The sequence below is a fragment of the Callionymus lyra genome, chromosome 4, assembly GCF_982586985.1.
Source record: "Callionymus lyra chromosome 4, fCalLyr1.hap1.1, whole genome shotgun sequence".
Classification (NCBI taxonomy): domain Eukaryota; kingdom Metazoa; phylum Chordata; class Actinopteri; order Syngnathiformes; family Callionymidae; genus Callionymus; species Callionymus lyra.
In genome coordinates, this window is record NC_141821.1 from 19,879,809 (window position 1) to 19,895,743 (window position 15,935).

The 15,935-nt window shown below is 38.7% G+C and overlaps 1 protein-coding gene across 1 annotated transcript in view; it reads right to left on the bottom strand.

The window, feature by feature from the left end:
* ofcc1 (orofacial cleft 1 candidate 1) overlaps window positions 1-15,935 on the bottom strand; it is an 88,683-nt gene that overhangs the window by 13,156 nt on the left and 59,592 nt on the right. Inside the window, 1 exon segment of the mRNA XM_087788374.1 lies at window positions 15,086-15,245. Within this exon segment, the coding sequence (XP_087644500.1) occupies window positions 15,086-15,245 (160 nt within the window).

Sequence of the window (15,935 nt, forward strand, 5' to 3'; positions counted from 1 at the left end):
CACTGGAGACCCTTTATTTTTCTGGGGATGAAATCTTGTTAACCATTATCACACCCGCTCTTCTATGATTGGTCAAACATGGAGATTTGTCACGGCGCGTCACCAATCCTGGACGTCTCCACCTCCAAGGGACTCATTATATAAACAAAGTTGGGCATATAGATAGATGGCTGGAGGAGGAGTGAAGCTATTATAACGCCATAATGGACTCCGCTCTCGTAACCTTTCATTCGCCCAGATTTTGGACAGGGGACAAATGCTCTGAGTTATTTACATCTCACCAACCTGATAAAAAAAGCGACTTTAAATTGACGGTAACACATTTTGAGTACATGCATGATAGCAACACGAGGCTGACCCCGTTACACATGCTTATAGTCACATCAGTTACACACACCTGCTTGAGTGCCTATATGTCATGAATGTGTATGTATTTTGGCGAGCATGAAAATAGATTTTTTTTTTTCCTGTCTCCCAGTTAGCCATGCTGCCTTGCTACGCTAATTAGAATGTGAAATCCAGCTGACAAGACTAGACAAAAGCCTGAAAAGGTGTTTGTGCGTTTGGTTCGGGTGATGCCATTTCATGCAACGCAACATGGCTCTCGCGATGCATCACCGCTGTGGCACAAAGAGGAAAGAGAATTAGACGCTCTTTTCTGCTTCCCCTGACTCTGTTCTGGTCTGTTACGCCGCGTTCGGGAGCTAGCCTGGCTTCTAGCCGCGGCTTGAGTGCTCCCTCCACTCCACCATTGTCCCATTTGATAGCACTAAGTGACTGATTTAGGTTCAATGCCTGCGTTGAGCAGGCAGGCCAGCTGTGGGTTAAGCAGATAGCATTCAAGTGAGCTAACCCAATTCAAACCCAATCAGGCTGCGATTTATTGTCGGGGTCTGTACTTAGAAATCTGATAGAGTCCACATCAGTCCCTTGACTTGCATCAGGAAAGACGTCCTTATTTTTCTTTTAGTGGACAACTATAAACAGCAAACCATGTTTTCCAGCAGGGACATAAATTGTTGAATTTGTGAACATTACCGCAAATGCACAGAGGGAATAGAGGAAGAGGGCGGGGGGGGGACAGGAAGTGTTGCAGACATGGCTCCATGGTGCACAAATATAGTCTGTACAGCTGCTTTATATGAAGATGGGATTTCACAATACACAGAAGTATTTGTATTTACTTAAAAACGTACTATTCCTGATAAGTATACCTTGTATAAAATTAATAGATTAAAGAAATGTACAACTTTGAGGATGCTTTAAACACATGGTTACCAAGGATGGGCTGGTGAAGCTTCAAGAAACATTTTGTTTAGAGGTCAGTAGGTGGCACTATTAGTTTAAAAATTATGTTTTGTTTCATTATGACAGTTGTTCAAAACAAAGGAAACTGTAGAGACCGCCATTTAGTGGGCTCAGAAAATAATGATAATGGTTGTTGTGGCCTCTGAAGGCAGATGATGCTGTATCGAGATACAGTTTGAAAGGACACTAAATGGCATCCTCAGTGAAAATTATGTCAGGTTTCAGTGAATCAGTAGATCAAGATGTTAAAGCCAAACATCAAGACACTGTATCATGATACAGCTGATGCAGTAGCGATGAGCAATGACCATCATTTACCAGTGAGCACTTTCTAATATTTATTGACCTGGATTACTGACACAATCTGCAAAGTACATATTTGAAAGCTGAGCTTTTTAATGTATCCTTGACCTCACAACCAGCTGACAAAACTTTTTAAGGGGTCACCTGTCAGATGTTGTAAAGTGTCTGGAATATGAGTTATAGAAAACGAGTACATTCTCACTTAGAACAGTTCAACCCAAACATGTGACTTTGTTGAAAGCAAAATAGTCTTTATTCCTTTTTGTGTTTTTACTTTCGAAATGAATTTTGCCAAAAATAAATAACTCCTTAATTTTGACAAGTGCCAGTAATCTTTAAAAATCTTACCTTCAGTGATAAGACGAAATATGAAATAAAGGCATAAATAAATTAAGGTTAGCAAGTGATATATACGACCAGCGACAAATACCTAAGTAAAAAATAAAAGATTAAAATGCCCTTAAGAATTGACATCGTCAAATAGCGTTTGCTAGAAAACTATTCATTACCTTTAAAACTAACAATAAAGTATTATGAGTCTAAACTTTACTATGACAAATAAATTGTCCGTCACACATGCCACTCCGTCGCTCCAACCCTTCACAGAGGGCGGCTGCTTGTACCATGATCCCTTTTTGGTATGTAGTTCTGTCCCACTTGGCTTTAATTTACAGTGGGAAAATAATTAGAATCTCACTTTTGCGAAGAGTGGAGTGAAAATGTAAACAATGCTTCCCTGCGGGCGGGTGCTTCATCACTTTGACAGGTGCATTTGAATTTGCCTGGGTGGCAGACAGGCTTGGTTATTTATGTGTCATTCGCATATGGAAACCCCGGCTGTGGCTGGGCCTAAAGTTGAAATGGAGAAGATGGAGGAGGACTGGGATTTGCCGGACGACTGATATGGATACGGGAAGAGTTCGAAGAGAGCCTTTGCTTACAGTGTTGCATTCGTACTTTGTCTCAGACTCTCCCATTTGGAGAATGTATTATTGTTTTCTTTTTGTTTAGCTTCTTCAAACAGTTGAAACAAGTATCACAACTCTCTGAATCTTATCTGTCACTTTATCAACACTTGAAGTGATAGTTTATCCAAAATTCAAACTTCACTCATTTTCTACTCACCCTCATGTACACTAAGGGTTGGGATTATTTTCAGAGTAAACTATTCCTTTTAAGAGTTTTAGACAAAAATGTTTGTAGCGACTGGAGCTCAATTGTCTTCATCTTCGTCCAAAAAGACAATTAAAAACATCCAAATACCTCCATACTGCTCGTCTGCAACGTCTATCTTGTATTGAAGCCTTGAAAACAGTAGTTTTTTCCAAAACAAACAAAAAAAAAATCTATATTTTAAGTTTTTTTTGTTGCAGAAGCTTAAAGGCTAACATGCTATACAGACAAGAAATGCTCCAATTGAATATTACGAGACCTGACAGTGAGTACGGGAACCTGGAAGCTCTCGTGATGTTTAGCTTTATGGACTTAGATTGTTGCCTATAACCCTGAAAAAAGAAAGGGTTACTCTGAAAATAATCAACCCTTAGTCGACATGAGAGCGAGTAGAAAATGAGTGAAGTTTGAATTTTGGGTGAACTATCACTCAATCAACTATCAAATAATGCTTATATTGTTTTTAAATAAATACTTTCACACATACATACATACAAATATCACTACAAATAAACACATTCCATTGATTAGGGTCATCCCGGACCAAACCCGACACTAAAATCCAAAAACAATTCACTAATAAAAAGTCTATTGGACATTCATAGAAAAATCTTCCACAGAGAATTTTGAAACTCACAATAGACGTTTTCCAAACCAACCCAAGGTGTCCTCCTATATGTGGCCCTCAACCTGTACAACTCACTCTGGACGCCACTATCACTATGGATTCTTTAGATATTCAGTACTCTGGACTCTTTATATTAATTTGTGCAACAATTTATCTGGGAAATAATGAACTGCAATCTTTTGTGCAAATTTACTGGAATGTACGTACTCATATTTTTATTGATATTTACCCATTTCACAAAGAATGCATTTAATCTATATTGAATATTTTAAGATGTATTATTTTCTTCACACGTTTATTTCATACTACTACTATATTATATACCGAAAACCTTGACCCATAGACAACACAAGGGAAACCGTAAACACCTTTTTTTTCGGGCCTCCGAGCCACCATGACCCTGAGATAACACAAGGGTTAATAAAGTATTTCTTAATCTGATTCTAACCCGGAACCCACATGGTTCTAACCACGACTTACAGTTCAAACCTCTACATCAGTGTGTAATAATGTAATAATTATCAACATTAAAATATAAAATGAACCATTAGACTGGTCAACACACGTAGTTTTAAATCTTAGAATTCTGGAGTATTTTATTGTCATCTTTTGATTACGATATGATGACAATAATATCCTGTCAAAACATTAGGATCCAGCGATTTTATTACTGATCAAGCAGAATGGAGCTTCAGTGGTTATTGTCAAGCAGAAGAAGGCGTGCTTCTTTTGTCCACCCATCCACACACACACACACACACACACACACACATTGACATAAAAACAGTTACACCCCACTGCATGCAAACACACACACACACACTCACGTATCCTTGCTCACATGCAGACAAAGCCTCACACAGTGAAGCAACGCATGCGTGCCTCTCCAACGCCTGCAGGCACTTGGGGCAAGACAGCATGGCGAGGGGGGAGGAAGGGTACAGCAGTGGGGAGACGGGCATGGGGGGGAGGTGACGTGAGGAGGAGCTGCACTGTGCAGAGGCTCTCTAAGCTATTGAGGGTCAATCCCTCCACCAGCAACTGGTCTGACCGAGCTGGCCCACGCTCGAGTCTTTTTTGGAGGTGTGTAAAGACCACACTATGACAACACAACTTCAAACACATGCAGTATTTGGATAGTTCACACGGAATGGTTAGCTCACCAAAATCACTTTCAATTCAACTAGGAATGGTTAGCTCACCAAAATCACTTTCAATTCAACTAGGAATGGTTAGCTCACCAAAAATCCCTTTCAGTCAACTAGGAATGGTTAGCTCACCAAAATCACTTTCAGTCAACTAGGAATGGTTAGCTCACCAAAAATCACTTTCAGTCAACTAGGAATGGTTAGCTCACCAAAATCACTTTCAGTCAACTAGGAATGGTTAGCTCACCAAAAATCACTTTCAGTCAACTAGGAATGGTTAGCTCACCAAAATCACTTTCAGTCAACTAGGAATGGTTAGCTCACCAAAATCACTTTCAGTCAAAACAAAATGTTTAGCTCACCAAAAGCACTTTTTGGTCAAAACAAAATGGTTAGCTCATCAAAATCACTTTCAGTCAACACGGAATGGTTAGCTCACCAAAAATCACTTTCAGTCAAAACAAAATGGTTAGCTCATCAAAATCACTTTTTGTCAAGACGGAATGGTTAGCTCATCAAAAATCACTTTCATTCAACTAGGAATGGTAAACTCACCAAAAATCACTTTCAATCAACTAGGAATGGTAAGCTCACCAAAATCACTGTTAGTCAACATGGAATGGATTGCTAACCAAAATCACTTTTGGTCAACACGGAATGGTTAAATCACCAAAATCACTTTTATTCAACACGAAATGGTTAGCTCATAAAAATCACTTTTATTCAGCACGGAATGGTTAGCTCACCAAAATCACTTTCAGTCAACTAGGAATGGTTAGCTCACCAAAAATCACTTCCAGTCAACTAGGAATGGTTAGCTCACCAAAAATCACTTCCAGTCAACTAGGAATGGTTAGCTCACCAAAAATCACTTTCAGTCAACTAGGAGTGGTTAGCTCACCAAAATCACTTTCAGTCAACTAGGAATGGTTAGCTCACCAAAAATCACTTTCAGTCAACTAGGAATGGTTAGCTCATCAAAATCACTTTCAGTCAACTAGGAATGGTTAGCTCACCAAAATCACTTTCAGTCAACACGGAATGGTTAGCTCACCAAAATCACTTTCAGTCAACTAGGAATGGTTAGCTCACCAAAAATCACTTTCAGTCAACTAGGAATGGTTAGCTCATCAAAATCACTTTCAGTCAACTAGGAATGGTTAGCTCACCAAAATCACTTTCAGTCAACACGGAATGGTTAGCTCACCAAAATCACTTTCAGTCAACTAGGAATGGTTAGCTCACCAAAATCACTTTCAGTCAACTAGGAATGGTTAGCTCATCAAAATCACTTTCAGTCAACTAGGAATGGTTAGCTCACCAAAAGCACTTTTTGTCAAAACGGAATGGTTAGCTCACCAAAATCACTTTCAGTCAACTAGGAATGGTTAGCTCACCAAAATCACTTTTTGTCAAGATGGAATGGTTAGCTCACCAAAAATCATTTTCAGTCAACTAGGAATGTTAAGCTCACCAAAATCACTTTTAGTAAACACGGAATGGTTAGCTCACCAAAATCACTTTTATTCAACACGAAATGGTTAGCTCGTCAAAATCACTTTTATTCAGCACAGAATGGTTAGCTCACCAAAATCACTGTTGGTCAACATGGAATGGTTAGCTCACCAAAATCGCTCTTAGTCAAGGGTTAAGATGCACATATCTAAAGTCACATAGATATAAGTGCATGCACTTCTATACTAGTGTATAGAAAGACTTTTGTCCGCACACTGGGTTTGTGACACACAGGAAGGGTGGGAGCACACTGAAAATGGCGTGGAACAAGCCTAACCACGAAGCATAAAAAAACACTGAGTGTATGCATGGATAAGCCAAGAAATGGCAGCCATTAGAATGGAAATAGATATGCTGTTATTCCAAATTTCGCCAATATGTAGACGCTCGGCGGATATAATTGGAGCAGCTTGAAAATGGCATGGATGCGCACTGCCTGCGTTGGGCCTGATTTGGCTGAAGCAAAGGTCTGTGTCTGGTTAAACGCACCACTGAGCAAGACAGGCCACACATTTGTATTTGCATGTAGGACTCCACAAGAAATTCCGAGGCCAGCATATGCTCCCATTAAAAGATGAGACTACTTGTTTGCGTATCAACGCATAATTCCTAACATCTGTCACACATAAATGTGTACTAACCGATAATAACATAGTAACACTGGCACTTTTTTTTTAGCTCATTTTAGGACCCACTTCTTACTTTATGTTGATTCCAAGCCAAAGAAAAAGACAAATAAATAAGATAGCAAGGGTATATTCAGAGCAGAGACTGGCAAAACACCACGTGTTTAGCATAATTGTTAATGCTGCCCTTATTAAGCTACACATGTATAATTTAGCGTGACAGTAAAGCAGGAACCGTCATGAATTTGGCAGTCAAAAAATGGCCAGTATTAGTGCAGTAAAATATAGTTTTTATTTGTTCTGGGGGTTCTGCACATACAATATTGGTCATACAGCAGTTGTTTACTTAAGCTTCAATGTATAAATATATTCAACTCAAAAGTAGCACAAACTACATTGGATATCTAGAAAAAAAAAAAAAGAGAAAAGAAAAAACTACAATCAACAATAGCTAAATATACACAGTCAGAATCACTGAATGACTTTAAAAGAGATTATCCAGCGAGATAGTATCTCTGAGTGCGTGAGATAATCCAGAAAATAAGATATGCATAATTCACTGTTACTAATCTCTTTTGCAGGAAATAAAGCTCACTGCAGTTTTACAGTAAACAACTCAAGCACTTTCCCCATCTTTTACCTCGACACGATGGCTTAGTCACACTGGGCCCCGGGGACGTCGCTGATCCGCTCTGGTCGTGGAGCCTTTAGAAGTTTACCTGCCACGTTACGTATGTAGGAATCTACACCATGTTTTGAGAAGTGGTGCTTCAGCCTCTGATTGAAGGTGCAAGATAGAGTAGTCAATGTAGTCCATATTCTTTTTAGGACTTTTCTTTCTGTTTTTCTTTCATAATGTTTTCAAATGTTCTTTTTTTTTTATATATATATTTTACTCATTTATACTCTCAAATAAATACCTTTAAAAGAGCTGCAAGGAAAACTACCTTTTATAAAATTCTACTTTTTATTTAGTTGTCGGATGTGTTGACAAAAAAGTAAATGTTTGGTTCACATTAACACTCGCCATTTCTTATATCAGCACTGACGCTAACTTCACACTCTCTACCTCTATTTCTATCGTCTTCACTAATAAAATAAATGCTTTAATGGTTAAGTGAAAATGCCGTCGAACTGCACCAGGTTAATGCGGGGAACTAGCCGTGGTTGTAAAGTCTGAAAATGTCCTAAATGAGAGAGACGCGTAGAAGCTCCCCTGTGATTTTCTCCAGAGTAATTAATTGTTTATAGACATGCCTTAAGGTAATCCTTTTCTCATGCAAAAAAAAAATATATCCCCTTCACCCGAGCAGTATATATATTTTAAGTGTGACACAAAGATCAATTCTCCAGACTTCAGGAGGGCGACATCATATTAAGATGCTGCAGACACATGCCAAACTTGACTTTTTTGCCTTTGATATCCCAAATTTGACTTTGGAGGAGCTTCAATCCAATTAGGCCTCGGAGGCTTAAAGTGATAAGTATCCAAGCCAATGACTGAAATAAGAACGAGGACTCATGATTGCAAAATAACGCACACGCACACACACCACACGTGTAACACATACAGTACATGGACACAGACAAGAACACACTTTAAAAAATCTAAATGCTAGTTAAGATAAAACACCTGTCACGAGCAGACGACCTTTCTTGTTCCCTCCAGGTTCGGGGAAAGCAGCCAAGGTCAAGCTCGGGAGGGGCACGAGGGAATAGAACAAAGGGAAGTTAACCATATCTAAAACACAGGAAGTGACTTGTGACGAGACTTCGGATCAGTCACGATCATGCACGAGCAGAGCCAGCGGTTATGTTCGTGTTATTTATGATTCGTCAGCTTTAAGTGAATCTTAAAATACATTTTAAATCTCCAAAGCAGAATCATCAATTACAGGTTTTACTTCAGTATGAAGAGTAGTATATTCTTCAAAATAGATTCAAATATGGAACATATTATCAATCAATATTATCTTAATTTGTGTCTTTCTTAGTCATTTTTTTGGAATCACGACTTGCAAAGAGAGAAAAATGAAACAGTATCAAGAAAATATATGTAATTCTAAGAGAAAAATCATAAAATATCTACAACCTATTTAACTTTTAAGATCTTTATCAAAACCCTTACAGTCTGTTTCTGATCAAGCATTGATATACACGCTAAAACTTCTGACACATGGATCCAGAAGGAAGTGTTTGAAACCTGGATCTAATTCAACCTCCTTCAGAGGGAAATGTTTTGACAGCCGACTCGCAACACTTCAGTCTTAAAAAAAGAAAAATAAGAGGACGAAATGAATATAAATCCTCGCTGATGCAGCCACGGGAATCAAACGAATCGAAGTTAGTTTTGTGATCCAAAGGCGCTTCCTTGTTTGGACTCCATGACTTTGTCTCATCGTAACCGTCTCTCCCTTGTTCTCGCCCAGGCCGAGGCTATGCTAGATAATGACATCCTCTCCATAGATTAATTGTGAGGGACACATTAAGCAATGGGGCTGACACTCCCTGTAATTAAACTGCTCACACCGACAAGTTCATACTCAATTTCTCCTCATAGCAGAGGCTGGAATCTCCAGACTTGTCTGATCAGAACTGATTATTTTCCAAAAACTGTTCATGAAATTGAACAACAAAACACAAGACAATCGTATTAAGATTATGACGCTCTACATCTTTTCTTTACACTTCAGTTTTTGGTACTTGAAATATATCAGACTATTGTCGTGAGGTGTAGAAGAAAGTTCAAGATTTATTTTTTGTATAATTATTATTTATTTTTTTAACCCTAAAATTGGTTTTATTTAATTTTCTTAACAATAACCAGCAGATAAATACATTAGCTTTTACTTTATTAATCCCTTAGGATTCATTTTTTTAATGGTAGTATTACCATCTTGAAAGATGACTTCACAATAATACAAATATAATTAATTTTAAAGCTTATTTTCTAATGAATGACTGTTTATCCTGTCTTTGACGTCATGAAATGTCATTTTTTTTAAATATAGAATTTGTTTTCTATATATGTGTTGTTAGCAATTAGCCAAACCATTAAGAAAACCATTTTATATAATGCAAGATATTTTATTTTTTTCTGAATGCCTTTAAACTCAAACTAAAGCAATACAAAAAATTGAATATACAGGGATCTACATATTTTCTGAACCTTAGTTTGTTACTTCTCACCAGGTCTTTGATACATGAATCTATAATGTACTTTTTTCCATCTATTTCTGTTTAACAACCTGACATCATAAGATTAATATTATCTATCTTTAGAATTTAGTTACTTTGTTTTATGTACTTGAATACATCACACTGTTCATGTGTGGACTGTAATATCTTAATTACAAAGAGTTCAAGATTAATTTTAGTATTAATAATTGAAATAAATAATCTTAAAAATGGGTTTTCATTTATTGAATTTTCAAACAAAAATATATTAATTAATATAATAAACAAATAGATTAATAAAGTCAAATATATAAGATATATTTGACTTAGGTAATCCAATGGGAAGGTAACTTCTATATATAAATCACATTTTAAATAGTAATTGGGGAGAAATTATTATTATTATGTATTATTATATTATAATATATTATATATGATTCTATTATTATTCGCAACATTCCAAATATTATTTATTTTAAAGTAGTTTTATCACATTGATGAATGTTTATTTTCTGTCTTTGAAGTCATAAAATATGTCAGATAACGCTCTAATTGACAATAAAGGGATCTAAAAATATATTTAAATATTTTCTTAACCTTATTTTGTTTCTGCTCACCAGGTCTTTTAATGCTGAATCTAACAAGGAATCAACAGAAATATCAGAACACACGTCCAAAACACAAATCTTCACCTTACAATTTCCCATCTTAAAAAAACACAAAAAAAACCACTTAAATAATTCAAATAATATCAGAACATGAGATTAAAAAAAGACCGGGCGAGTGTACGCATTTTGATTTGATCTGTTAGCTTGAGTTTGAGTTGCCCGTTGCACATTGTTTTCACACGTTACTGCTCAGCGCGGCACATGACCTTTTCAAGAACAGAGACGTGTAGACTGTGCAGTCATATCTCATATTGAGCTCTCCAATGCTCGCTCTGCGGACGCTGTGCTTCATGCTGAATCGCTCCTGTCCTTGCCTGCCCGGCTGCTATCGCCTCGGGTCATTAGGGGCCCCACGCTGTCCACCAAAAAAAATATCAAGCATGTACTTGTGTGTGTGTGTGTATATATATATAATTTTTTAACACTCTAAGGTTTAGACGCTTGTACGACTCATGGATGTCGAAGTCTTTACAACAAAATAGAGACTAGAGTTGAGATAGTTGAACGTGACTCGTGCACACCCACATGCTGAACCAGTGAAGCACTTCAGGTGCCCCGTCCTCTCACGGTGTTCCTGTTATGGGTTCCTGTTGAGGAGGTGAGGGTTCCATTGTTCCCTGGCAGTGGTTCCTGTGTATACTGTCACGGCCCGCTGGTCCCAATGTCTCGGCCATTTCCCCGTAACCTCTTCCCGCCTTTAATTGTCGTCCGATTTTGCATCTCAGGTATCTTCGGACCGACTCCTCTGTGGCGTGTATATCTGATACGTACCGAGAGTAATACCTTGTGTTAATATTAGTGATGAGCTGATGAAGCTTCATGAAACAGTGTCATTGTTGTTTAGAGGTCAGTAGGTGGCGTCATTAGTTTAAAATGTATGTGATGTTTCGTCAGAAAAGTTGTTCAAAACAAAGGAACCGCCATCTAGTGGACTCTGAAAATAATGACACTGTATCATGAAGCTTCATCAGACCATCACTAGTAATTTATGTGGCCCAAAAGAAACATGTGACTCAAACGTTGCCTTTATTGAAAAAAAATAAAAGGCTAAACTCCACCTAAATGATAGTAAATACCAGTGATGGTCTGATGAAGCTTCATGAAGCAGTGTCATCATTTTTCTTTGTCCACTAGATGGCGCTCTCTGCACTATTTCCTTGTATTTTGATCAAGTGTTTTAATCAAAAATCACATTATTTTTAAACTGATGGCGCCTCTAAACAACATGACACTGTTTCATGAAGCTTCATCAGCACATCACAAGTAAATAGTTATTGACCTTATCAACTTATTCGAATTAAACGTTAAGCAAGAGGTGGACAGTTAAAGCTTTCAACTGTGGAACTGGGAAAAGTTGAATTTTTAAATAAATAAATAACAAGTAAATTTGAGATAAGATACAGTTATCCTCAGCATTCATTTTCCTTCCACGTCATTTTAAAAATCTATTTTACGCTCATCAAGACTCACACGGAACATCTAAATTATAATCAATCTCTAATACGAAGCGTCACGAAAAAGTTACATATGCTCCTCCAATGTCTCCAGGAAGTTGTCGTCCGCGGCAAGTCTCCCCGGTCCAGAGCTATCTTCGTGTCACTTTGAGAGATTAAGATGGAGAACACATCTAATATGATTAACTGCCAGCCTCCCAGTCTCTCCAGTTATCATTACCCCTCCAATCTGTGCTGCTTTACTCTCAACAGGTTTACTCCCCGCCAATACACTGCTGTTGCAGAACACCTTGGGTGTTCCCAAACTTGCCTGCTGGTAATCCATTACCTAGACACACGAAGACAAACGGCACAGAGGAGTGCAAATGTTGATGCAATCAGGTTGGGAAAACATCTCCAGGGCCACCGCGGAAAAAAAAAAAAAAAAAAAAAAAACCTGCCCCAGCTCCTCTAAACCCCCTCTCTCTCTTCCTTCAGTCTGACTTTCTCTCCCGCAATTATCGCAATGTCACCGCCACTGACGGGGAAACTTTCCATCCTCTCCGTGAATTAACGGCGAGGATGGGATCTGCGGCGGGGGGTTATCTGGAGCTCCACTCCGTCACTGTCGCCGCCGTGGCTCTGACAAAACAGTTTGCATACCTGCTTAAGTAGCACAGGAATTAACACCTCCCTTCCAGGTACAGTAATCACGGACGTGACGGGAGACAATTAATTAGGTCCATCTGCATCACCGGCTTTGCATTATTAATGGGGCTCATTACGGAGCTGCTTGTATGATGTGGGGGCGCTGCTCGTATGCCCGGCAGGTCAGATGATGATAGCCCTCCAATGAAAGGGAACATCTCTTGACTGAAAGCTATCAAATGACTGTTTAAAAGAGAACTACTTTAATGGTGGAAAACTTTAGTTGCACAGCCTTTTTCTATGTGTTATTCTCAAATATTTAAAATGAAGGCAAGTTGTGTACTTGTAGTTGTGTTTTATATACTTATATTTGTGATCGTTTCAACCCTTGGTTAATCTCTGGGTCAAGGGGACCCAAAAAACTAAAATATGTTTGTGGTATCCCTTGTTTTATCTCAGGGTCAAGGTGACCTGAAGGCCTGTAAACAAATATGTTTGTGGTATCCTTTGTGTTATCTCTGGGTCAAAGTGACCTGAAGGCCTTAAAACAAATATATTTGTGGTATCCTTTGTGTTGTCCCTGGGATAAGGTGACTCTAAGGCCCGAAAACAATTGTGTTAGTGGCATCCCTTGTTTTGTCTCTGGGTCAAGGTGACCCGAAGGCATGAAAACGAATGTGTTTGCGGTGTCCCTTGTGTTTCTCTAGGTCAGTGTGACCCGAGTACACAAACACAAATGTGTTTGTGGTATCCTTTGTATTATCTGTGGGTCAAGGTGGCCCGAAGGCCCCGAAGCAAATGTGTTTGTGGTATTCCTCGTGTTATCTCTTGGTTAATGTGACTTGAGTACACAAATACAAAAGTGTTTGTGGTATCCCTTGTGTTATCGCTTGGTAAAGATGACCAGAGGACACAAAAACAAATGTGTTTGTGGTATCCCTTGTGTAATCGCTTGGTTAAGGTGACCCGAGGACACGAAAACAAATGTGTTTGTGGTATTCCTTGTGTTATCTCTTGGTTAATGTGACCTGAGTACACAAATACAAAAGCGTTTGTGGTATCCCTTGTGTTATCGCTTTGTTAAAGTGACCCGAGGACACGAAAACCAATGTGTTTGTGGTATCCCTTGCGTTATCTCTTGGTTAATGTGAAATTAAAAATCATGAAGGTGTGCAAGGCAGCAGATTGAGGAACCTGAAACTAATATTTTGCAACTCTAATGATTTTTTCTTTTTTTTTTTTGCATCCCTAATTAGGTAGAATAAGGTTGATATGATTAGGTCAGGATCCAGTGTTTTTCATTAAAAATGCATTTCAGAAACTGTATTCTGAATGTGCCCTTGCAATTAAATAATGAATCTGCAGCATTCCTTATTACGGAGCCAATTAATATCAGAGGCATATTTTTAATAACTGCGGGCCACGAGGCCTTCATTAACATAGAAGAGGAGAGTGAAATATTAGGTGCTTGGAGGTGGAGCTGAAGTCAAATATTGAACTCTGATATGAATATAAAAGTATTTTCTATCTATTATAAGATTTAGTTTTTTCCAGGTTATTAATATTAGTTGCATTTTACTGAAAAGTATCATGTTACAGTATCTTCTGATTGATGTATTTGTTTGATAGAAAACTAATTTACAACCAGACAGAGATCCTGTTCACAGTGATAAGAACGTGTATGAACATGAGTCGGCCACCACACAAAACGTAAGTAATGAAAGTGAGCAGCAAATTGATCATTCCGTTCCACTGTCCTTATCTCAACTAGTCACATTTTCAATCACCTGGTGCTGGAGCGTTCGTATGTTGGCTCGATAGACATCAGCTGTCAGACATGTTATAGACTCTGGAGATTTCATATAGAACTAAAACCTACATTCTCTGCAACAAGGCTCATGACACCTGGTTTAAAATGAACCAGGGATGGGAACAATACTTGGTACCATGCTGGCGCCAGTTCTGACATAAACAAGTGCAACCAGAACAGAAAGACACGCTTGTTTTGAAGATAATAGAAATGTTTTTTTTGCAAGATTTATTTAAAATTGAAGCATGAGAATGATTCGCAAAACGAAGATGCAGACAGAACTTATTTAACTTATATATATTACGATTAATATGTTGATTTATTTTCATTGTGTTATTAATATTACTTTAATTTAGGTATTGGACATAGTATGGTGTTCATTCTTCAAACATAATTTTGGTTAAAGATGAATGAGCATAGCGATTGTCTGATGAAGCTTCATGAAACAGTGTCATACTGTTTAGAGGTCAGTAGATGGCGCCATTACTTTAAAAATAATGTGATGTTTCATTAGAACAGTTGTTCAACACAAAGGAAAATAGTGCAGAGACCGCCATCTAGTGGGCTTTGATTATAATGACACTGCTTCATGAAGCTTCATCAGACCATCACTACCAGATAATGTGCTGTAAGTACACTTGGATTCACCTTACGTCGATCCCCGTTGTAGCCCCTCCACCGTTCCGCCTTCTTGACGATGTAGCTGAGCTCTTGAATGGACACCTCCAGGTCTTGTGGCAGAAAATGTTTCCCCTCCTTCGCTGTGATTCTCTGAAAGACGTCCAGGATGCGGCCATCGTTGTGGAATCTGTGGAGGGTTGGGGGTGAGAGAGAGAGAAATGGTGACGAGCGAGCAGGAGTGATGCCAAACGAAATCATTGTCTGGGTTCTATGAGGTTCACGAAAGGGCAGGACGAGGGTAAGGCCGCGTCTTCGCTTTGTGTAAACGATGAACTCTGAACTGCAACTGTGAGTGTCCGCTGCACTTCGCGGCATCCTGTTTTACTGACTTATTGACTGGCTTTTAAAGAGCAGGCACTGTCATAATAAGCCCAACTCTGTGGAAGAACACATGAACTTTGCATTGATTACTACAAGCTATTTGTGGAGCAACACTTTAAAAGTCTAACACATCAAGTCAATCGCGATAAAAGAGCAAAAGGAATCAAATAAACTGGCCTGTGAGTGGGAAGCCCTTTGTTAACTCCAACTGAACGCATCGATGTCTGTGTTTGGCGGGCTGTCTGCGTGGTGGTGCATCTGGCAATGTGTGGGAGTCGCATCCTGAGATACTGTAATGCTAAGCTTCAAAGATGGCCGATAAAACCGGCTGAGGGTTGGTAACAGATGAGCCAGGACCCTGAGTCACGAGGAAATTTTGACACAAAAGCGTATTGATTCATACCTCCAGACGAGCGCACAGCACCAAAAGGGCTGGATTCTCTTTTGCCACGCATCGCTGTGAGCAGCCGAACCCCTTACAAGAATCAACATGTCT